The 24,198-nt window shown below is 40.1% G+C and overlaps 1 protein-coding gene across 1 annotated transcript; it reads right to left on the bottom strand.

Moving 5' to 3' along the window:
- Positions 1-4,406: 4,406 nt before the first annotated feature.
- Positions 4,407-15,578, bottom strand: LOC114145296 (sarcalumenin). The gene is made up of 8 exons (XM_028018788.1): positions 15,449-15,578; positions 9,431-10,267; positions 8,396-8,488; positions 7,578-7,673; positions 6,741-6,857; positions 6,425-6,658; positions 5,940-6,289; positions 4,407-5,200 (listed from the first exon to the last, which is right to left on the bottom strand). The coding sequence occupies exons 1-8, from the start codon at positions 15,576-15,578 to the stop codon at positions 4,700-4,702; spliced, it is 2,358 nt and encodes a 785-aa protein (XP_027874589.1). The 3' UTR covers positions 4,407-4,699.
- Between the last annotated feature and the right edge of the window lie 8,620 nt (positions 15,579-24,198).

Below are 24,198 nucleotides of genomic sequence, written 5' to 3'. Positions count from 1 at the left end.
GATTTTTTGCAATAAAAATCAAAGTATTTGTTGAACTAATTTGGAAATATTTGCAATACTTGCGCTTATTTGTAACGGTAAATGCGGCTTTTTATTACTCACTGTATGGATAGTGGACTATAATCTGATATCAATTAAGACTGAATCGGATGTTTAGTGCAAGTAAGAAGGTTTTTGACAATTATCTTTAGAAAAATCTGCAATAAACTTCCAATTATTAGTGCAAAAAAGAGCAGGGATTTGTTGATTTTGTGTGAATTTCCACAATAATTCTCAAGAAACTGGAGGGACTGATTGATATAATTTGGCAGTAAACAGATAAAAATTGGATCAATTTGACTGAAAACATAATATTTATGGACACTCAGTGTTTAGTCTAGAATCTACAAGGCCACACAAAATGCTATGGGCCTTGAGTTTGACGCGTTCTGTATTTTGGCTCATAATATTGCATCAAAAAGAAGAAATGAAGTTCCCATAAAATGTACTCACCACCTTGGATGCTTCAAACTTTTACTGCTGTTGCAAATCAATCACAATCAATAAAATGTAGCTTTTTTCGACAAAAAGAAAATCCCTTTAAAATCAAAACAAAAACGTATTTCTACAAAAACAATTTAAATTGTCTAAATATATGGACCATAAAATCAGCAATTTTTCTAGCTTTTCTAAAGCTTGAATCAGTTTCAGCTCATGCAGCTTTATCTTCAGAGAAAATTAAACTTTGACTCACTAAACTGCAGTGATCCAGAGATTATAACCAGCTCATCAAATATGTTCAGAACAGAGTGGGGAGGTATGAATGTGTAAATCCAGCGCAAATGTTGTTCATTTGCATAAATAGCTACATGCTACTTTTATCTTTTTTCCCCTGCACAACATATTATTTATTTCGAGGTTTTACTTCCTGGTTGCATTTAAATAAGAAGAAAAGTAATCCCAAACTTATTTTCATTCTCTACTTTTGCAAATCGTTTGAATCGACGCATTGAACCGAAGCGCCATCTGGTGTCAGGTTTTAGTCACTGCAGAAGAAAATGACCAACAGCTATAAGGAATCATAGCTGTTATATTTCAATAATAGGGATATATAATAATATTATTATTATTATTTTTTATTTATCTCTAAAAACAACCCCCACACCCCTGAAAATAACATTTTACTCTTTCTAGATGTCTAGATTTGTTGGTAAGAAAAAAAAACAGTTAGTATACCTTACCTCCTAAGAGTGAGTGTTAACCCCACTGGTGAAAATGTTTTCACTTCTCGAAACACTTCTTGCAGCCATCTTTTTGTCCACTGTTCTGTCCACTCTTCACTTGCAGCTCTTTGATTTTTTAAACATTTTTCCCCTGTTTACTCTAGATTGAGTCAGATCACATGATCTCAGTGAGATCAACAATTGGGCTTGAATCAATCCAGGACTGACTTTTCATTTCCTAACTCTAAGCAGTGGATTTAATGGTATGCTTGGATAATTTTTTTGTTGCAGGGTCCAGTTCTACTTCAGCTTAAATGCTTTTACAGCTGATGACACATTTTTCTCAAACACCCTCTGACACACGGTAGAATCTATGATGGACTCCGTTATGGAGAACTGGCTAGGTCAGCAAAATGTCCGCAAACTCTGAAACTTGCCCCTCTATGCTTCACAATTGGTTTATGCCAAACCTTAGCTTAGGCATTGCCTTCCTAAGCAATTCCATTCAATTCTGATTTATCTTCACAGCTCTGTCTGGGCTTTCTGCCATTTAAGTGGATTTCTCCGGTAGAATGTCTACCGGGACATAGAACAGAAAGAGAAGTTGAGAACGACGATTTTCTGCGCTATTTTGAATCTGTAGTCTGCCTGTAGTTTCAGCAATTCCAACGCAGGATGTGAAGACAGCCGTTCAGTTTGTATTGGCCATGTTCCTAAAGTGAATTAAATCAATATCCATCATTTTTTGCTTCATCTTCACAGTGGAGAATGATTGTTTACAGGGCAGGCTATTTCCGGTTATCTTCAGAGCATCAAGCTAGCGCATTATATACATCTCTGCCAATGATTGTGTTAAGATTTAAAACTTCAGAGTCCCCGCCTCCAGGAAACAATCGTTTCTCAATATCCGAGGGTCCAGACCCTGTGTATGAAGGAAAGCGGAGGACAAAGGACTGGTTTTCACCAAGCTAGTTCTGGAAATAGTATTCAGTTTCATCTGCCTAAGGAAAATCCTCCTGGGTTCTTCTGTCTAACAATTGTAAACTGTTTGTTGTAGACTTTTAATTCTGTACAGTCATTTTCCTGAAGGGTTTCACACCTGCAGGGAAACTCCTATACAAGTTAAAGTTCAAGCAAACCGAACCGCCCTCGAAATTAATCTTCAGAAACTACATCGTTTTTAAATTATATTTTAATAAAACATTTCGTAAGGCAAATTGATAACAATGAAATAATTTCTAGTTCAATAAGCTGCACATTACCCAACATGTTCAGGTGTTGTTCAGTATTGATACCAGAACATTAGGCTTTAGTCAAAGGGATTTCACAAAGGAAACACTGCTGCTGTTGTTTTTGTATCCTGGTTATTTAGTGACAATGAATCACACAAAACAAGGACAATATTAAACAGAGTAAATACTGATTAAGGACCCAACAGAGTGCAGACAGAGTGTATTTTAATGGAAAATGCCAATATGGTGCACGGCAGAACTGAGGTGAAACTAAACAACAGTTCACAAAGCTAGGAAATTGTAGCACATTTATTTCTTTCAGTTATCCTAACCTTCTCAGGAAATGTTAAAAAAAAAAAGGAAAGTATATGTATTAGAGCAAAACATAGTTCAGAGGGAAGTTACAGTGCAAAATACAACTGGAAACAGAGTGAGAACCCTTCTCCTTATTTTATTAGAACAAGTTATCACAAAACTCTGCTGTTTGTCTGAATTACAGTGGCTCAGATCTGAAAACATTAAATATTACAAGGTGAGCTTTCCTTTACAATCCCAGGAGCAGTGTGGTCGCTTCCTGATGACTCCTCTGATTCAAACAAATAAACAAACGAGGAACATAAACAAGAAACTGAAAAATAATTTCTCTGAAACATAAACCTTGAAGTATATTTATGCTCTAGATATTCAATAAAGTTTGAAAATTAAAACTGTTGCGGAGAGGAATTTAAGGAGCAGTTTAATCACCACAAGAAGTGAAGTTATTTGCTCAATGCTAAACAAATAAAATTCTGCACCAGCAATATCAAAATATAGCATTCTTGGCACCTCTGGTAAAAGGTTGTTTGAAGGTTTGCATGAAAAACCTTCTATTAAGATACAAATTTTAAAAAAATCACTGGTGCCACACCAATCAGGATTCCCTAAACTTCCAATAAAAAAAAAACCCCGTTAGTGAAGCATTGAGGAGGTAATTCACCCATCGGCCCTGGACGACTGTTGTTAGATGCTATCTAAATGCCAACCAGTTGTTTGGGAAGCATGCCAGGAAAAAAGCCTTTTCTGTCCTAACAATCATGTATGTAAAGGCCGTTTGGCAAACTCTACTGGGACTTTAACTACAACTAGCTGCTTTGATGAGTGCAACAAAGAGTTGGGTCTGATGTGTAACATAGAATTAATCCATAGAAAAGTACCTTATTCTCACTGTTAGGCATGGAGGAGGTTCTGTGATGTGTGTTGGGTTTGTATGTCTCCTAAGTAGTCTGGAAATCTAGTTACAGTGCATTGCACTGTGAACTGTTTTAGATTTTCAAATACAAATCAGTGGATCTCTGCTAGAATACTGAAAACTGGATTGTCATTGGGGTTTTCAAGTGAAAAATGAGCAGGAAAATGTGGCTAAATGGATGCAGAAATGGCTCACAAGTAACTAATTCAACCTTCCTTCTTGGGCATCTCACTTCCTGAGATGTAAATCCTATAGATTCCCAGGTGGGGGAGCTGGAGAGTAGAGAACTTAAGACTGGATGATCTACTGAGTTTGTGCGAAGAGGAATGGTCTAAAACACAGGTGTCAAACTCCAGTCCTCAAGGGCCGCAGACCTGCAGTTTTTAGATGTGCCACAGGTACAAAACGCTTGAATGAAATGGCTTAATGACCTCCTCCTTGTGTAGATCAGTTCTCCAGAGCCTTAATTACCTAATTATTCTATTCAGGTGGCGCAGCAGAAGCACATCTAAAAGTTGCAGGACAGCGGCCCTTGAGGACTGGAGTTTGACACCCCTGGTCTAAAATATGGTCTGTATGCTTAAAATTTGTAAAATATTATAAAAGAAGTAGGGGTGCAAATAAGTGTGGCACCAATGATTTGGTGAAAAAAGAGCATTTGTTTTTTCTCACTTGTATTTAAATTTAAAGGCAAGGTAAATAAAATGAACTGTATAAATGTATGGTAGAGTAATACACAATTAATTTAGAGATTTTTACACGTCTTTATAAAGGGTCCCAATAAATGTAGAGGGCCCTATATTGTTTTCCTCTGCTTTCAAATACAACTAACAGAACATGTATGGCAAATATTCTTTCCATTTAAGTAGTAACACAAAATATCCTGAAGTCCATTCTTTATCTGGTTTTCTGCACATTTCCAGTCTTCCTGGAGCTATTCCTGGAATCCACGCCAGTGGACATTATTTCAGGAAACTATCTGGCTGCCCTCTGCCTCATCTCTCTCTTGGCTGCCTCCTGTCCTCTTCCTTTCCATCTCACTGCTTCCTCCAGCGATTTTTGGGTTTCTCCTCACACTCTGGACCTTCGCATGTACCGGGGAGAGGCGGCGGGTTTGCTGGGGCAGCCTTTGCTGGGGTGGGTGCCTCTGAGCTTTTGGTGACGCTGCTGAGCAGAGCCGGAAGCTCGTGCGAGATAGCCTTCTCAATCTTCTCCAGCAGACATCCGTCAGTCCAGCTGCAGTGCTGGGAGAGTTGCTTGAAGTTGGAAATGGGGTTGACCCCAAAGAAGTCCTGGTAAGCGTCCTTGTCGGGCAGGTCGAACTTGCTGACGTTGCTCTTGGCCAAAATGGACTTGAAGATGTAGTACTTATCGGGGTCGTTCACGACGTCTTGGAAAACCTCGTAGGGGTCTCCGAACCAGCCCAGCTTGTCATAGTAGGTCTGAAGGTAGCGGTCTACCAGCAGAGCGTGGATGCGTACTCGGATGGCGTGCTGGCGGATGAAGGCAATTTTGTTTTCTATCTGATTCTCAACCACCTGCACGGACAAAAGGCAAGTTTAAGGAACATAAATAAGAAAGCAAAGGCAAGAAACAAGAACTCGTAGGAGAATACAGCTTTGATTGGTGGTCTGTCCAGGGCATAGTCTGCCTTTTAGCCATTTAGCCATTGACAGTAGGAGACGACGACTAGCCCTAACGCCACCCTGTAAGGATCAAACAGGTATGGAAATTGAATGGAAGAATAAATATTATCATTCTACCTGTACCCAAACGCTGACACTGTTAAAGTTTTCTGTTGCTAATTAAAAACACACGCCAATTAGGGCAACAACTAACTATTTTGGCAATCAACTATTCTGAGTTTTAAAAAATTAGCACAATTCACAGATTTTTCATTTAACCACTTAAGCTTTTTTTATACAATATGAGAAGTACATTAAAGGATATAAATAAACACAATAATTAACCTATCAGAAGTTCCCAAAGCCATGACCACATCATCTGGGCTTTTCTCTCATTGTTTAAGCAAACAGAAATTATTTTGGTGATTCTGACTGACCTAAAACAAAAAACGTTTGGTCTGTCTTAACTTGAGACAGCGAGAAAAAAAAAGAAGCTGTGTGTCTTTTTGAAAACTTCTGGTTTCAAATGTAGATATTCAACAACAGCGGCCCAAAAATGGAGCGTTGAGAAACTCCCCACAGACCCTCATCAGCTAACCAGCCCTTCACAGAATCACCTTGAGGTTACTGAACAGAGAGGAATGAGCTTAACCTGGTTGAGATCCTCCAGCAGGGAGATTTCCTCCTTCATGAAGAGCTCTCGGCTGGTGTCTGGAGCATAATCCTGCGGCCAGAAGGAGCTGACGTACACGCGAGGTGGCTCTGTGACATTGACGAGCGGCGCCATGCTCCAAAAGAGGGCCCCGTAGACCCTCATCAGGTCCTGCGTAGAGAGGCTGTCGGCCTTGTTGAGGATGAGGCGTATCTGGGACTCGCGGCCCTTCATCTGGCGGAAGAGCATCTCCAGCTCGCCGCCCACATCCAGCTTGGTGGGGTCGAACACCAGGAAGATGAGGTCGGCTCTGTCGATGAACCACTGGCACACGTCGTTGTACGGGTAACCTGTGAACTTGAGCTAGGTTAGCTTCGGCTGTGCAATTTCTATGGAAAAGTCTAAAAGTTTTATGGCTTTCTTCAAACAATATCTCTCCTCTATCCACCTTTCTATGGAGGACAGATGTTTGGACTGATCCTTACCTCTCTCCTGCTGCTTGCGGTTTTCAATGATGCCTGGTGTGTCAACAAAGGTGACTCTCTCCAGTAACTTGTGGGGCATCTCGATGCCGACCAGTCGCTCCAGGAAGCCCTGACCGAACTTCTCCAGCGGAGAGAAAGACCTTGAACTGTCTGCTGCCATCACAATGCCCTCTATGGTCCGAAACCTCTCCCCGTGCATGATGACCGTGTACTCAGATGTGGTGGGCTCAGCACCTGGTGCAGGGATGAAAAGAAAGGGATTTTCTTCCGGTGCATGCACCAAAATCAGAAACTGTCAGGTTTTATTTGTGCTAACCTGTGTAAAGTTCCTGGGGTGTGCCATGGAGACCCAAAAGGTAGTTGATCATCGAGGACTTTCCAACACTCCAGGGTCCGAGAAACAGAACCATTGGCTTTGAGGTGATCTCACCATCTGTAGGTGAGTGTTTATAAAAGGTAGGAGGAAGGTTTGAGAAAAAAAAAAAGAAACCACCACAGATCCTAACCCCAGCCCTAACCCTAATCCGCTACATGATGCAGTCCAAGCGCAGAAGTTGTTGGTTAACAGGTACTTGTTCTGGAACATGCCTAAACCACCTGCCCGTAATTTCCATTAAAGCATTTGGTGAATTTTATGTACATTCCTTGAAAGTTGCATCCAAAACTCAGCTGGATTCAGTGCTGGACCAAAAAATGGACAAAAACACTGAAATAGAGGCACACACTAAGTAAGGTTCCCATATAAACACTGATACAAGAGCTTTCATTAGTGTGTGATACATGGTGCCACACAATATAAACATCATAAACTTCCTCCATCGTTCTATTAACTCCAATCAGCTTCCCTGTCCTAAAGAAAAGCATCTCCACAGAATGATGCTGGAAAAAAAGGAAAAGTTTGATTAAAACCACATGTCCTTTTCCTTAAAAAAAACAACAACAACTATGCTTTACTTTTGTGTTTTCTCTTAAATAAAATACCAATAAATCCTCCAGTTTTGTAGGTGTAATGGGACTAGATGTAAAAAACTTCAAGGGTAATGAACACTTTTGCAAGGCACTGCTCCTACAGATTGATCTGATTGGTAAAAGTTAGCTTAAGTCACTTTTGGTCTCGCCATTGTTCTCCAAAGGAAGAGCCAGCAGTACCTACCTGTAACTTCATGTTGCCTGAGCTCGTTGTACTTAAAGACTTGTTCCATTGGCTTGATGGACTTATGGTAGATGTTTAACAGTCTCTTTATGGCGCCTAAACAGAGAAAAGCAGAGAGAAACAGACCCATAACAGCTAATGCCAAAACCTGCTTCCGCTGTAGATGATGAAAAGACCCCATAAAATTTACTGTACAGATCGGAGGCAATAAAAGGCCTGCTCTGCCGTAGCTCATAACTTTTCTAACAGGAACCGCTCTGATTCAACAAACTGTAGAGGCTTTCATGCTCAAGACAGCATCACATTTGATCTGATTAATCGCCCTCATTTGTACACACGCACTCGTATGGTACATGCGCACACACTTTGGCCCAGACATCATGAAGCAATCATCAGAATGGCTGCAGCACGACGATGCAAAAAACCCCATCTCAGGCACACATTTTCCTGCGAGCCCATCTGGTTTCCTTTGCATTGACAACGTAGGTGTAAACATTCAGACGCTGTTGTAGTTCAAGTCACGACTTCATTTCCACAGCAGAGGTCCAACAGACATAACCAGTGGTGATGATGGATAGAGGCAATGTGTTTTAACTGTGTTTAATAGATGAGTGTCTTTCCCATCAGCTCTCGGGTATGGTGGAGCATTAGGCCCAACTTTATGACTTTATTCTCATATTATTGTGACTTTGTTCTCATAATATCATGACTTAATCTTGTAATTTTGGCCCTAATATTCCAGTTTATTTTAGGGAACTCGTGCACCTTGTAAAGATTTCTTCTCGTCAGTTTGACCGGGCCGACATTTTGCTCCTTACCAGAGAACTCTGCTGATGGTTCAGCTGTCGCCAGTCGCAGCATCTCCTCAATGTGGGAGCGGTCTCTCAGGCCCGACCCAATGGCCTCATCCTCTGTGAGAGTGAATGAACATGTAGTGAGTCGGCAGGTGAATAAAAGAGAGCCAATCTAAATGCGACCAAAACAAGCTATGCTTCGCTACCAAACAGCTTTCTCATATTGCGATACGAGTAAAAGTACTAGCCTCATAGATTTGCCATGATTTGTTCCTTTGTAAACAATTGATCTAACTCATTGTTTTGTTTTAGCTCCAGTTTCCAGTGTTTCGCAACCTCTATCTGGTTTTCTTCCACAATTGCCTCGTATTTAGGTATTTCCTCCTGCTAAAAGAAAAGCTTCCCCACAACATGATTCTGTCACCACCACTGACATTTTGTAGGTGGAGTGTTCAGGGTGGGTTTCCACCACATGTAATGATTTGAATGCATGCCAAAAAGACTATTAGAGTATCTTTTCTTTTCAGATTTAAATAACTTTATCATTTTTAGTTTAAAGAAGAGCTTAATTAAGAAAATATGTATTTTTTAAAAATTATTATTTAAAGAAATTCAACACCCTCCCTCCCTCCGGGTGGCATAAATAAAACAAAAACAAATACATAATTAAGAATTAAGAACAGAGTAAGACTCAATGAATTAATCAAAAATAAATGCAATGCAAAACACTCAAATCACTTCTGTACATCACAAGATCATATTCTCAGGATTTCTATACTCTGACATAGAATGGAGACAAATATATCCAATCGTCACAATAATATTCAACAATCTGCATGCAATGAAGCATAGGCAATCCCATTTCTATGAAGGCATGATACTCTTAGTTCATCTCTAACTATACAAAAAGTAGCTGTCAAAGTGTCAGGGTCCAATCTTATCAGCTATTACTGAAGGGGATTGAAAAACTGAAGACAAAACCCAGTAATGTTCTCCCTCCCAAGTCCAACAATCTATGTTAATAAAACATGAATTATACATTTCAACAACTTTTTGTACCTTTAGCTTGAAGCTGTGCTGGCTCCTCTGCAGGTACCTCCTCCAGTTTCACCTCCTGGTCAGAACCCTGTTCAGACTCCGGTGTGTCCTCTCTAGTTTCCTCCACTGCATCATCCTCAGTGCCTTCCAGAGAAGGGTTCTGGTTAGCCTGATGGGTGATTTCTGATTCTGGGTCAGTCTCAGTAATCAGCTCAGGCTCTAAAGTGACTTCTTGCTCTGCTTCAGGTTGTTCTGTCACTTCTGGCTCTTTCACTCTATCCTCCGGTAGCTCCTGTGACTCTGGTTTGGGGTCTTTTGTCAAATCTGGGGGTCTTTCCTCTGGTTCAGGCACCATTTCATCCTCCTCTGCACTTTCGCCCTCTGAGTCCTCAACTTCGTCTTCATCAGTTGCAGTGTCCTGACTCACGTCTTCTTCCTCTACTTGAGATGATTCTCCTAGTGCTTCCCGCTCCTCTTCCTCGGGTGTCTTCTCTTCTGCCTCAGCAACAATGATCTCTTCAGGTACTTCCTTTTCCTTGCTTTGAGCACCAGATGTCGCATCTTCATGTTCCTCTGCAATCTCCTCCAGGCTCCTTTCTTCACTTGCAACTTCCTCAACAGAAGAATCGTCCTCAGTTGGATGTACTTCCTCTACCTCTTGCTCCAACGCGGCCACCGGCTCTTCTTCATTACTCGACAGGGGCTTGCAGGGGTGGCACACGGCTCTCTCTGGAGCCGGGGTGTCGTTGGACGAGGTCTGGCTGGCATCAGTTGTGTCACATCCGCAGGGGAAGAGGTCTCCGTCTGGCTGCTGGAGCTGAAGACGCATTCGATGCTCCTCCTCGTGGATGGAGGACTCTGTCAGGAGAAATGAAGGTGTTAAAGAACATCAAACATGAGCTCACAGGGCTGCTCTAATAATAATAATAATGAATCTCCTTTCCTGCTCGCCATCAATCATAACTTTGCCCCCCGAGAGACTTGGCCTGCATATGCATCCATTTCTAGAGTTGTTTACGGTTCCAGAATTGCGCCGCTCATTGTTGCCGCATTTTGGAGTGGCTCTGTTATTTCTGATTTGTTCTTTTTCTAGACTTCTGCTTGCCTTTTTGTTTTTTTTTTTAGCAATTATTTCCTCTAGTTTTGGATGCTGTGCAGCTGGAAGGATTTTTTTTTTGTTCTCATTTTGTAACTTCGGGACAATTGCTATGATGCGTAGCCCTGGCAACAGGAAGTTGAAAAGGATGCAGAGAACCAAAGAGCAGCTTATTGAAGACCAGACACGCTGAGGTATTCTGGACCATCTGCAGAGGCTTTACAGAATAGTCTTTAGACTAAAATGCTTTTTTTAAAACTATTACTTTCTCTGCACTTAGTGCTGCTCTTACACTTAAACTTTGTTACCATGCTTTTATGGATCAAATACAGCTACCATGACTTCTATCATATCTAACAACAGGGGACTCTTTTGGCATCCCAATAGATTGAGACACGCTGGATATCCTTGACTGCCATGATGGACAAAGAGCAAAGGTTTGTGACCTGCATTTAAATTTAACTGCCTGTGGTACAGAGTGTGATGTGAGACACTTAAATGGATGCCTACAGTTCATGTTACAAGATGGATTCACTGCGAGGGAGGAGGATTAAAAGGTTTTGGCAGCTGTCAAAGACATCAGATGTTTTGTTAAGTATTTTGTCACTAATAAAGAAAATCCTGTTGAAAATATTTGTTTTGACTTTTGGCAGTTAACTCAGGTAGACCTCCAGTAATTAAACTTCATTTTCTTACTGTTTGTGATTTTCGTACTTAAAGACTCAACAAAGTCTAAGAGATTACTAACTAAACCTAATTTTACCAAACCGTTCGTGTTCAAACTGTCTGATCTTTTGTCGCCAACATCAGATGTGTGGAATTGTGTACTGATAAATAAATGAGCTTCTAACATTTTGTGTGCCACAAACTAAAACTTAACTATCGGGTTTTATAAAGTGTCTTGTTGGGAAACTGTTTTCTATTAGGTGCCCAACTTTTAAAAGTCCATATAATCAGGTTCTTCTGATACCGTTTAGTTAAGAAATTGTATAATTTCAGCTTTTATAGGGGAGCCAATGCTCACCTAGATGTCATAAAGGTCATTTATTAGAACAATATGTACCTTCCAGTCCCCCAAAGGACTGTCCAGCACTGTCCCCGACCCTAACTTACGAAATGTCCAATGTGTTCCCATCATGTTGTTGTCACCTCTTGGGGCTCTAAGTTTTTGGCTTACCACCTCCCAGTGGGGTAGTCAGCCTCAACAGCTACTGATCGCAGAAAAAAAAATACAATACTGCAGTAATGTTGTTATGTTATGAGGCATTATTATCCAGACTTTGCCAAAAGTGAAAATAAAATTTAGTCCAAAGTACAGTTAGGGGGCCACATAGTGTCATATTGTTATGTTAATAAATATCTGTGAGAAATAAAAAGGGAATTTTCAGAGTTCAAGGAGTCCCGAAAGCAAATTTCCATAGGAAACAGATAGAAAAGAAGATGTTGACTTCAGGCTACAAAAAATGACAAAAGCGCAAAGCCAAAAGAAATCTGTTGATGTCCTGATGTGGCTCAAAGAGGGTTGGGATTGATCAAATAGGCCAACCACGTCTGACTTTCAACATCTTTGTTTAGGCCAAATTTGGTTGAAACCTATAGACAGGAAAAGTCCAGTTATACACCACATTTAATTGCTACATTTAGACAAGGAAGGTCCAACGTTGAATAGCCGCCGCGATTGTGAGTGTGTTTGCAAACACTCTGTAAATTTAACACATTCAGTGCAGAAAAATGTGAAGCTTCTATTATTTTTGTTTTGTTTAACCAAGATACACTATAAATTGTTTACCTTTAGAAATAATTCTTAGCATTACATCAAAATCTTAAGCCATCCCTCATCTCTTCATGTTACCTTCTGGAGGACACACTTTCCTGAAAACATTCAGTAATGTCCCAGCTCGGATTCATACCAAAGACCTTTTTGCTCTAACCAGTGCCGGCAACTGCATCCCTCTGTTTCTGTTTATCAGTCAGCCATAAAAAACCTCTTGAACTCAAAGAATGAAAACTCTTGATGACATCTTTTTCAATGGTTTTCAAAGGTTTGTCAAAAAAGAAAATTGAAAGTGGACATTTTTTAGCCAAAAGTTGCAGATGTTGTAATTTGACCAAACTCAACAACTTTTATACCACATTTAAACATCTGTGGACATCTTTAGATATCTCTTCATCTTTCAGTTTTTAAGCCTCTCTAGATACCCAGACATTCACACATTATTTGTTTTGGATTTGCTTGTTTTTTTGTGTAAAAATATCAAGAGCGGCACAGTAACGGAGCAGAAATCTCTCTCGGCCAAGGTCTTATAATACCCATCTTGAGCAGACTTACGTGTACCGTAGGTGTCTATAATTGAATGACTCAAGAGAGGAAGAAGAGTAATCTGATCCATGTCTGTACAGCTTCAACTCTGATCTGCCTGAGTCATGTGGGAGTTTTGGATACAATCCAGACGGGTGCAGTGGCATCGTTTGCGTTCTAACATGAGCCAAAGAACAGCCTATCAAAGGAAACCTTTAAAAATATGTTTGCTGTTGTTACTTGACACCATGTGGAGATGTTCAAGGTATGTGAATACTTTTGCAAAACACTTTACCCAGTTTGAATTAAAAACATTCAGATCCATTTTAAATAATTTTCTGACTCATCAACTGGAGAATACCTGGTAACTACTTTAACATTTGGAGGATTTATAACAAGACTTTATCACACCTTTTCTGCATTTTTGTAAATACAAAATAACTAAGTGTTGTTTATGACGGCATAAAGTCAGACTGCATCTTTCTTGAGGAATCATAAACACAAATTTGAACAACATTTAAGAACATATTTTCAATCCAAAGAATTGTTTGCTACCATTCTTGATAAACCTAATTTAATCTCTGATAGAAAATAAGATGTATAGTTTATTCTGTAGTATTAATGTCAGCTTTTTATTATTATTTTATGGTACATACAGTACAAGGTTAAAGCAGACAGGATGGGCGTTACTCGATTGTCCTGGTTTGGTTAAAGTCCAGGCCAAAACCTAAATGAGAATCTTCAGCAGCAATGCTTTTCTACAGACACTAACTAATTGACTTGAGATATTTAGCAAAATTAGGACAATATATATATATATATATATACATGTATGTATATATATATATATATATATGTAATTTTTTTTATTTTTATATATATATAAAAAGATGACGGTCTGGTAAAGTGACTCACTCAAAGCCCAGACCTAAATCCAAGTATGGATTTATGGCAAGAGTTGAAATTTGATGTTAACAGATCCTCCCATTCAATCTGACTGGACCTGGAGTCATTTTGCAAAAATGTCGGACATTCTCAGTCTGAAACAAGAGACGTTAAACATCAAGTCTTCTGTTTGCGGGTTATCCTCACTTCAAGAACGTTGGAATACAATTAATGGCAACGTGTTGCTGTGGTGCAGATCAGTTGCCAGAAATGCTCCCTGACTCCCAGGCAGCAGCAGCAGCCTGACGCTGGAGCCTGGTCCGAGCGCAGGCCTGTGGGGACAGAGCGGGACAGGTGCCTGGGTGCTGGGCTCCCAGAAATAGTCCCACAATGAGTCAGAGGGCGAAAAGAAGGAGGGATAATTCCACTTCTATTTTCAGGAAGCGTGACGCTCGTCGCCCTCTCTGCGATTGTCATGAGGCCGCGCTCCGGCTCCTGCAGGAGCTCCAGCCGTGAACGACTCAGGGTCTCCTCCAAGAACAATAAATACATCAAGATGTCATAAAGTCGGCATATGGCATTAATTAAACATAGCAGCCACAGTGAAACAGAGTCTGATTGTGTGTGAGTGCATGACAGATTAGAGGCTCTGCAGGCGGAGCAGACGAAGCCCTGCTGAGATGTTTGACTCGGCACTGATCGCATTCAGAGTTTAATGTTTGTTTCAAAATTAAGTGTGTTTAACACATTGAATACGTAATAATACAATATATTTTACAGTACAAGTGCAATATATTCAATATGTAATGCAGACTTGAAGTCTTTGGGAAGTTTTTAGAAATGTACAAGAAGATGTGTACATGAAAAATGTCATCTTTTAAATAACACAAATGTTTGTGAATATGCTAAGTGATATGCTGTAATAATAGAGAAAATTTACATTTTTACACAACACAAATGTTTGTGAATGTCCCGTAAGATGTAAAAAACCAGAACATTTCAGTTTGCGATGAACAGATGTTTGCCATGAGAAACTGTTAAATTACGGTAAAAATCTGTTTCAGCGTTGGAACGGAAATATTCATACACTTAGCAGAAAATGTCCTGGTAATTTTTTGCCAGCCAGGATTTTTTATTTTATTTTTTTAATATTCATTTCCTTTAGAGTGTAGCTGTGAAATTTAAGTCTAAGTGTATGATTTGACGTTTGTCTTGTTCTTACACAGATGTCACAGAAACAATCTTTGCATTTGGGTATGTGATGTCTGTGCATTCCTGAGAGATTGGAAGAGATCATTATCAGTCTAACAACCATATCTGATGATGACTTTGTCTGATAATATCCCGACACCTGGTCAGTGGCGGTCAAAATGAATCGGCACAAGGACGGACAAGACGCCTCGACATTAAGGGAGAGTCGATAAACACCCCAAAACGGCATAAGATGGAGCAAAGCGACCAGGCAGTTCTAAACAACAAATTCAGTTCAAGCTCGTCCAAACCAGAAGCAGGAAGACTGACAAATTAGACTGGAGGTCTGCACTGAGCATCCAGTATAAAAAATGATTTGATTGATTCAGATTTAAAGCAGCAAATTCTACCAAAACTGTTAGGAAGTTTACCAAAATGGTGACATGCGTACACATTAAGTGGACATTTCATTTGAATCAGTCCTTTTTTTGTTCAAGAGCGATACAAACAAAAACTAAACGTTCATTTGTTTCTAAATCTGGTTATTTCATTCATCCGGCCTCCGTACCTGCAGCCGACAGAGCCAGGAGACACAGCAAGCAGCACGCAGTCGCCAGAAGCTTCATTTTGGCTGCCAGAGGACTGCAGATTATCCCCTCCGGGTATATATACCGCTGCGGCTGAAGGTCAGAGGGCATGCCGTTGGGGGTGGGGTCTCATTGAGTGTCAGAACAGCTGCCCGATCCAATCGGGAGTGCTGATAGGAGCGGAGCAGGGAAAGGTGGGCTGAACGCTTGTAGTTTAAAGTGAGTTGGAGGCCCCAATCTAAAACAGCCAAGATAGAAACGTTAGCTCTAGTTTCATTGACACTGATGTGCACAATGGATGGATGGATGGATGATTATGGGTTACAGTGAAAACCTGAAATTTAATGTCTCATAAAATTAGAAAATCACATAAGATCAATAAACCAGTACATTGACCTTATGTACTGGTTTACATAAGATCAATGTAATCTTACATTGATCTTATGTAATCAATGTAAGATCATTGATCTTACATTGATTACATAATCAATGTAATGTAATCAATGGAATTAGGATTCTGTCAGGATTTGTCTCTGAAACGTGTAGTATGTGTGGCTCTCGATGCACCCAATCCACCGTCAGTCCACACTTTGCAACACTTGAATATAAACAAGAATAAAATGTTCTGAAGAATGTATTGTAGTTCTTAGCTTTGCCACTAGGTGGCGCGACCGTTTTGTGAGTAATATTTTGTTCAAAATGCCGTTGAAGAAGCAGAAGCAGGTCAGCAGAAGTTGTGTTAGTAGGTAGTTTTGTGGTTTTATGAGAGACTGGTAAGTTACCGTCTATCTATGTTTAAGTAGGATAATATGTGTATTTTATTACCTTGGACATTTTCTGTTTGCTCAATTTTTCCAGAACAAGCGATAGCTAAGCTACCGGTAAGTTCTACTCTAAAATTGTGAATCTTATTATGTTTACTTGCTCTCTTTTACTTTATTTAACTATATTAGCAACTGAAAGATAAGACTGGAGTAATGAGAAGAAAGTTTCATTTTATTTACCAAATACAAGTTATTTACCAAAGCTAAGTTATAAGGGCCATTGGGCCCAGTGGTAAGGCTTAAAAGACAAATAATGTGATTATAATACGTTTGTAGCTTACAAAATTATTAATTGGTGTACATGGTGGATTGTAATTTGTATTTGTTTATTTTTTTTGTGGAACCACTCACACACATACAGTACAGACCAAAGGTTTGGACACACCTTTTAATTCAATGAGTTTCCTTTATTTTCATAAAGGCACAAGGCACAAACGGTCGATTTCCTTTGAAATTGACCGTTCAGGTAATTTATAAATTGACAGATTTTGGCGAAAGTATTTAAGGGAGAAATGTTTCATCAAATTCAAAGATATCGCAGCGGAATGATGGCAAGAAGGGAGATCCAACAAATTCCCCAAGGCAGGTTCCTCCTGTGCAATCCAAAGACTGGGCTCTCTTTTGGAAAAGGAGAGAGCCAGAAGGTTTGAAGACGACGTTGCGCTTGTGAGGTAGGAGGCAGAGATGCAGAAGTTTCGTGAAGTGAGGGCTAGCTTCCTTGAGAACCAAAGAACCATCTCAAACGATGTGTTTCAAAAAATGTCACAAGATATCACACTTCTGCAAAACACTGAGAGAAGTCTGCAGGAACAACTGGACCATATCAAACTTTCATACAAGCAACTTAACAGCAAGTATGAAAAAGAAGTTTCTGGACTGAAACAAGAGGTAGAAACATATCAGAACATCTTGGACCGGGAGAGAAAAGCCAATTCGGAGAGAGCAAACCAGGACCTCCAGCAAATTGAACTAAGAGCTGAGAAGGATCGTCTCTTTGAAGAAATGTTAAAAGAGTTCCAGACGCTGGAGGAGAAATTCAGGGAGATGGTGAAACATTTAAAATGTAGCCAATCTCTGCAGCAACAGGTGGAACAACTTCAACTGCAGATCACTCAGGAGAAAAAAACTCATCTGCAGAAGTCAAAGGAAGATATGGAGGTTCTTGGCAAGGCGAGAGCGATGAATGTCCCCCCCCCGAGAAAATACGAGTAAAGAGATTAAACTCCTGCAAGAGAAGGAAAGTTATGCACAAGTCAAACTGGAGAGGATTAAAGGTTTGTACCAAGAGTTAAACTGCAGGTATGAAACCGATTTTGCTGCACTGAAAGAACGAGCAGAAAAATACTAGCAGCAGATGAGTTGTGAGAAAAGTGTTCATTTGGAAAGAGCAAATGAGGATCTGCAGCCTGCCAACACTCTCACAGCTGAGAATGAAGCAAAAAGCATTGCAGGAGATCAAAGGAGAAACCATCCCAGAGAGATTGGACAATCCAGACGCTGAATCCACATGTGATGGAAAGAAGAAAAAATTGAAGCTTGAACATTGTACTCGTTTTCTCATGTTCAAAACCAATTAAAAATACAGCTTTTTGTTCCTCTATCTCTCTTTTTCTTAAATAATTAGTAAGTTACTTAATATATATACACACACATATATATACAGTACATAGACACATATAAATGCATACACACATACATACTGTATATAAACATGCACACACCTACACATCCCTTCCAAGGGCTAATACCTTACCATGGTGGAAGGGTTTGAGTGTCCCAGTGATCCAAGGAGCTATGCTGTCTGGGGCTTCATGCCCCTGGTTTGGTCACCCAATGCAGACAGGTCCTAGGTGAGGAACCAGACCAAGTGCAGGCCAAAGACCCCTTATGATGAATACGACCCTTGGAGACGGTGTTCCCTCGCCCAGACCCCACTCTGGAGCCAGGTCTGGAGGTGGGGTACATTGGTGGAGCCGGGGCTGACTAGACTGCTGCCTTTTATGTCAGTTTTTATATTCTTGAGGTGCTATATAAATACATTTTCACTTGCACTTGCAGCAGTGCATGAAGCTTAAAGTCATGCTTTCTCCTCTTTCCTTGTAATGGCTGACTTCAACCAGTTTCTTCTGAAGCCAACTGGAGAGTCTTTTTGGACAAAAGAGGTAGAGAACCATTCAGGAACCTTTTAGTTGATTCAGAAGGAGAGAAAAGTGAGGGAGTGTTTGTTAAGCAGATTATATATGATGTTTTTCCAATGAAAAAAATTAGTAAAACGTTTTGGTGCTGTAATGCAAAATCTTGGTCACATCAAACCAGCTGCTGAAAATCTTTGCATCAAATATTTTGTTTGAAATATGTTTTTAACCCATATTTCATCAAATTATTCTCTTCTATTTCAGTGAAGCATTAACACCATAATGCAATAAAGACTTGAAAAATTAATAATGCAGTAAAATTTAAACTTGCCTATTTATTTGCCCAGTAACTACAATTTTAAATAATCAGCAGGCTCTTCTAATTTTTGAATAGATTGTACGTTTTATCTTTTGTATTTCCTTAGAACATTTTTTGCTTTGTTGTCTTTATGTATTTTCTAAGGAATTTTTTTATGCGTTATATTTGAAGTTTATATCTCTGAGGTGATTTATATCACATATGTTTATACACAGGACTTCAACTGTACAAAGTTGGCACGGTTGCCTTTGGACTTCTATCTCTTCTTCTGCTCGGTGTTATCATTTACGTTGCTTGCCGTAAGTAACCTTGACAACACATGCCCAAACATTTTACCAGTACATTACAATTCGGCTCAGAGATCACACGTCTCTGAACAATGCCTTTTAATGCAGATAGTCACTCAGTAATTTTGACGCACAGCAAATTCTGGAGAGTGTTTACACCATAGAATACACTATAGTGCCAATAGTGTTAACTCACCTTTCCAGGTTGCTGAATTCAGGTTTTTCAACCACTTCCAGGGTCAAGAGTTTTTAAAATATAACACATCGGTATAAACAGTCTGCTGCTACGAACTTGTGTAAAAACGTTGGTAGCTCTTTAGCTCAGAGAATTCCAGTCTAGTACTGTGTTAGGATGCCATCTTTGGAATAACTCCAATGGAAAAGTTTTACCCTTAAAGTGTTTTGTAAAATCACAGAGCACGGCTAACCAGCCTTACATCACCAAGACAACCGCACAGCAGAAGCTGTAGGGGTGTAAAGTACGCCACCACTGGAACATAGATCAGCTAAAATGTGTTAACTTCAGTAACAAATCAGGATTCTCTGCCAGGCTATCCAGCTGAGAACTCTAGGTTTGCTAGCCTGGTAACAACCTGCCCCTTGTTCTATGCTTTACTTTGTACAGAGGGTCAGGACCCTCGGCTATTGAGAAACGATTGTTTGCTGACTTTGTTGAAGTTTTAAATTTTACCTAATTGCTGACGTTTGGTCGTTGCATATGAAATGCGCCAGTACGAGCTTATCAGAAATTGCCTGTGCTGTAAACAACCAACCCCTCACAGTGGAGAGAGAAGAGCCAGGCTGAATGAGGCAGCTGTTAATTCAATATTTAGTTATTTCACTTCCTCCACTGCCATTGCTAAAACTACGGGCAAAATGCAATTATAAAACAGCGCAGAAAATCGAGATTATCGTTGATAACTTCACCTTCTGTCCGCTAACTGGCCTGGTAGAAATTCTATCAGAAAAATCTCGATCAATGGAAGACAGCCCACACGGGGCACTGAAGGGAGATCAGAATCAAGCAAAATTGCACAGGAAGGCCATGGCCAGGCTACATGTTTACCAGTAACCAGGTGAAAATCACTTACCTCACCGCATAGTGTTAAGTAAAAGGTTTGGTGCAGAGTGGATTATGCTGTGCTGTTGTTTTTTTAGCAGCTGGGTTTCAGACTCTTAGATTTAGTAAACAGAACTCTTAATGCTTCAGCATATCAAGACAGTTTGGGAAATTTTATGCTCCCAAATTTTTTGGCAACAGTTCAGATGTTGCCCCTTTCTCTGCCAACATTAATTCAACCTGTTAAGATTCACACAGAAAGTAGCTATTAGCGACTTTAATTGGCAAGCACTAATTTTAATCCCTGGTGCTAGTAACTGCTGTCAGAGCGGATGAGCCGCTGTGGATGAAAATTAGAGAGGGCTTCCCCCAGTGTCCAGACACTGGTGGTGAAGAGAATACCGAAGGAATGAAGGGATATTGGAAAAAGTTGAGAGCTGAAGGTGGGAGAGGGGTAGAGGAGGGTTGAAGCTCAGCCGAGGAGAAGGTGAAGACAGGACCTTAGCAAGGGAGCGAAGTCTGATGATTGAAGGAGAAGAGCAGACGACCTGCCCGATAGGCTGGGAAGGATGATGTGATTGGCTGAGCAGGGGAGATGGAGAAAGTCTTCCAGTTTGAATTTTTGCCTAGCTTCATTGGTCACCAGTACCCAAAACAGTCCACAAAGAGTAGGATGAAAAATGTGGTAAAGAACTTGACTGGTTTGTACAAAGTCCTGACCTCAACTTAATAAATAAAGTCTGTGTTTTCTGTTGGCTTGTAGAAGCCAGGCTTTCTAGACAAACATCAGTGTCTGATCTCACAAATCAAGGCTAAGTAGAAAGCACTCCACTGACGTCATCAGCTTGTACTGCAGCAGAATCAAAATGTCGGCAATAACTCAATATTTGTACATTGAATAAAGACCTCTTCTTTTTGATGAAGTCCCACCTTCGCTCAGTGACTGAAGAGAGAAACAGATTGAAGGTGAAAATTGTTGAGTACTTTGTAAACAAATATATGTAAATTAATACAAATTCAAAATATGGAGGATGTGGAGATTTTATTCCCTGACTGCACATCCTTCCCATTGTTCTAGGAACAATTGGTCAGTGATTATGTCATTTCCCCGACCACCGATATTCCTGACTCAATGCAAAGCAACAGCGCATGTGGCGCACTGCCACGGCGCACACAGCAAGTCACGTGATGTCCAATCCACTAGATCACTGAGCGGACTTGCCATTTATGTTTTCCAAAGTTATTTTAAAACGCATTACCTGGCTGCTAAAGCTTTGAATACAACGTGCAGCTGCTGCCGAGTTACATAGATGCAGGCACATAAAGAAAAAAAGGTGCCTGAAATATTGGTGGGGACTGTCCCCGTCATGCCAAAGTTGGTGGGGACTTGTCCACAGCAGTCCTTCAGGAAGTTACGCTTAGTTGCTTCCCCAAATTATTTAATGTATTTTGCTTTATAATCCACCTAAGAGTAGAAATATTAATGTTTCTGGTGCAGAATTTCCTACCAAAATATTTGTTCCACTAAGTTTTCTATGAGCATCCTAGTTACTAGTTATCTGTAAGCCAAGAAATAAAGGCTTCAAATATATAATCCCATGTGTAAATCACTCTCTGTAGTAAGTGACAAACATATCGAGCTTTTTCACAAAATTCACTGTCTTAATCTCATTTTGGACCATCTTGTTTTTGATAAATGTCATAGTGTGTGTATTTTGCCAATGTTTATCACCCTTTTGATGTTAGGAACAATTTTCCTTTGCAATTGCATTTTTATTTTTGATGGAAAACACATTGTGTTGCTTTGTGTATGATATCTGCTATTTAAATAAACTGGACCTGGCAGTAGGGATGCATGGTGCCAATAAAATTGACCCCAGCTTTGCAAAAAATGTCAGTAATCGCGTGTAATTCATAATTTACCAATGAGGAAATGTGTTTTCACCGAGCCAGGTGGTCTGGCTAGCTACGTTTTGTTTTAAACGTACAAATCCAAACGAAGGAACCTGGATTAGGTCATTTTTCAGGCCGACGAGGTATGGCGCTAAAATGTTTCTTGTGAGCTGAAGCATTTAGGTGTGACAAAAGAAAGCCCAAGCTAAATAAATCTATCCACCTTATTCCTAGCCGCCATGAGGCTTTGCGTGAATTATGGGTGCGACTTCCACTGCAAACCAGAACCGTCATTTGTTTGCATGTTAGCACCTTGCTAACCGGCTTACCTCAGAGATTTTAGGCTATAAAATATGTAGGAATACTAGATATCACAGCTTAAACGTGGCAATATTGTTTTACTGCTACCTCCAGCTATAGAGAGGTGGGTTGGTGACTTAAAAAAGTGGCCACAAGAAACCTGCACTAGCATGTCTAGTTACTTCATTGACTCAGTTGCTTCGGCTGCAGATGCGGGTTTTCTTCCGTTGGCTTTTTGTCCACGTAATGAAGCGAGCACACATAAAGCATTTTGGGTTCTCATCAAGTTTAGAACTTTTAGCCAAATTCTTTTTGTTTCCTTATCTGTCGATAGATGATGAGAACTACCACTTATCACAGAAATACTGCCTTTTTCTTTTGAGAGCATGTTCAAACCACACTTGCTGCAGCCACAAATTGCGCGCGCACCGACACTAATGCTGTTGTTTCTTCTTCTTCTTCTTCTTTTTGTTTTTAATGGCGGTTGGCAAGCAACTTAATGGTGTGCATTACCGCCACCTACTGGTATGGAGTGTGGATCAGGACGCAACTTAAAAAAAAAAAAAAAAAAAAAATGCTGTTGTTTCTAAATCATTCTGCTGCTTGTGGGCTCAATGTTGACGCTCAAGACGTAACCGGCATAATCCGGTTAAAGGATTTTCAAAATAAAAGATCCTCCAGACTCAATACATAAAACAGAAGTATTTAATTATTTCTTGCGTGGCCCGGTACCAATTGGTCCACGGACCGGTACCGGTCCGCGGCCCGGTACCGGTCCGCGGCCCGGTGGTTGGGGACCATTGGCGTAGGGGATAGCACGACCTACGTTTGGAGGCCTTGAGTCCTCGACGCGGGTTCAATTTCCGGACCGGCGACATTTACCGCATGTCTTCCCACCTCTCCTGTCAGCCTACTTTTATATAAGACACACTAGAGCCCACAAAAGACCCCCTGAAGGGAAGGAAACGAACAAACTAAAAAAAGACACTGGCCTGACGCTAGTAGCATGCAGATGCGCTAGCATAGCTCGGTAGCACAGCTTACTCACTTAGATCGCTAGCTTGTGATGATAGTTGCTCAATTAAATCGATTAACTTTAATAATGATAACGTGGGGATAAATAGCTAAATACATTACATAGATATTTCACTTACAGCTCCTCTGTCGCTGCCAGAAGCCAGGCAGAGGTCTAAACTGTCGGTGCTGTCGTTATGGCAACAGCGCTGTTGGAATGGGTTAATGTGATTGGCTGAAACATAGATTACCCCAACGTGGGGCTTCGTTCATATGATTGGGTGAAACAAGGAAGCTATCTGATTGGTTGCTGATCATCCAATCAGATAGACCATTTATTAAAAAAAGACATTTGTGGATTGAGACGTCAGGGGAGTCTCAGCGTAACTCACAGGCCAGAAACAGCTTGTAAATCAAGATATACAAGTGTGAATCTCGTGCTGTGCATTTGTGAATTATGAGACAGTTTTAGCTCCATAAGTCCCAGTTTGATTCATTGGTTCATATTTTGCTAAATTACCAACAAATAACTACAATAAAATCAATTCCAACTTTAATAGAACTCTTAAAAATGCAAAAAAATGTCGCCACCTCGTGGCCAGACAGTTTTATATGTAAAAAAAAACTGAAACAAGGGAGTGTAATAAAAAAGTACAAATTTTATTTATTTTTTTTTACTCTTTTTTTTTTTTATACAAAGGCCGGTTCATCCTTTTTTTTAATAAACAAAATATAACAGCTTGGCATCGCCCTGGACTGATGAGAAAAAAAAATTAAGTCACACAAAATATATATAAAAAATGTCTTGTCACTATAAATGGAAAACAGGAAACAAAAAAAAGACTAAAGAGCCAAACGACAGGTTAAACTGCATCACGGAAAACAGCTTAGAAAACATA

Source organism: Xiphophorus couchianus, chromosome 5, assembly GCF_001444195.1.
Source record: "Xiphophorus couchianus chromosome 5, X_couchianus-1.0, whole genome shotgun sequence".
NCBI classification, from domain to species: domain Eukaryota; kingdom Metazoa; phylum Chordata; class Actinopteri; order Cyprinodontiformes; family Poeciliidae; genus Xiphophorus; species Xiphophorus couchianus.
Note: the sequence above shows the minus strand (reverse complement) of the source record. Positions and strands in the feature narration are given on the sequence as shown.

Coding starts and splice junctions, on each gene's coding strand:
- LOC114145296 (XM_028018788.1), bottom strand. CDS start 15,578: ATGCCCTCTGACCTTCAGCCGCAGCGGTATATATACCCGGAGGGGATA. Junction 8,489..9,430: donor AGCACAGCTTCAAGCTAAAG/GTACAAAAAGTT, acceptor TCACTCTCACAG/AGGATGAGGCCATTGGGTCG. Junction 6,290..6,424: donor CCGCAAGCAGCAGGAGAGAG/GTAAGGATCAGT, acceptor TCAAGTTCACAG/GTTACCCGTACAACGACGTG.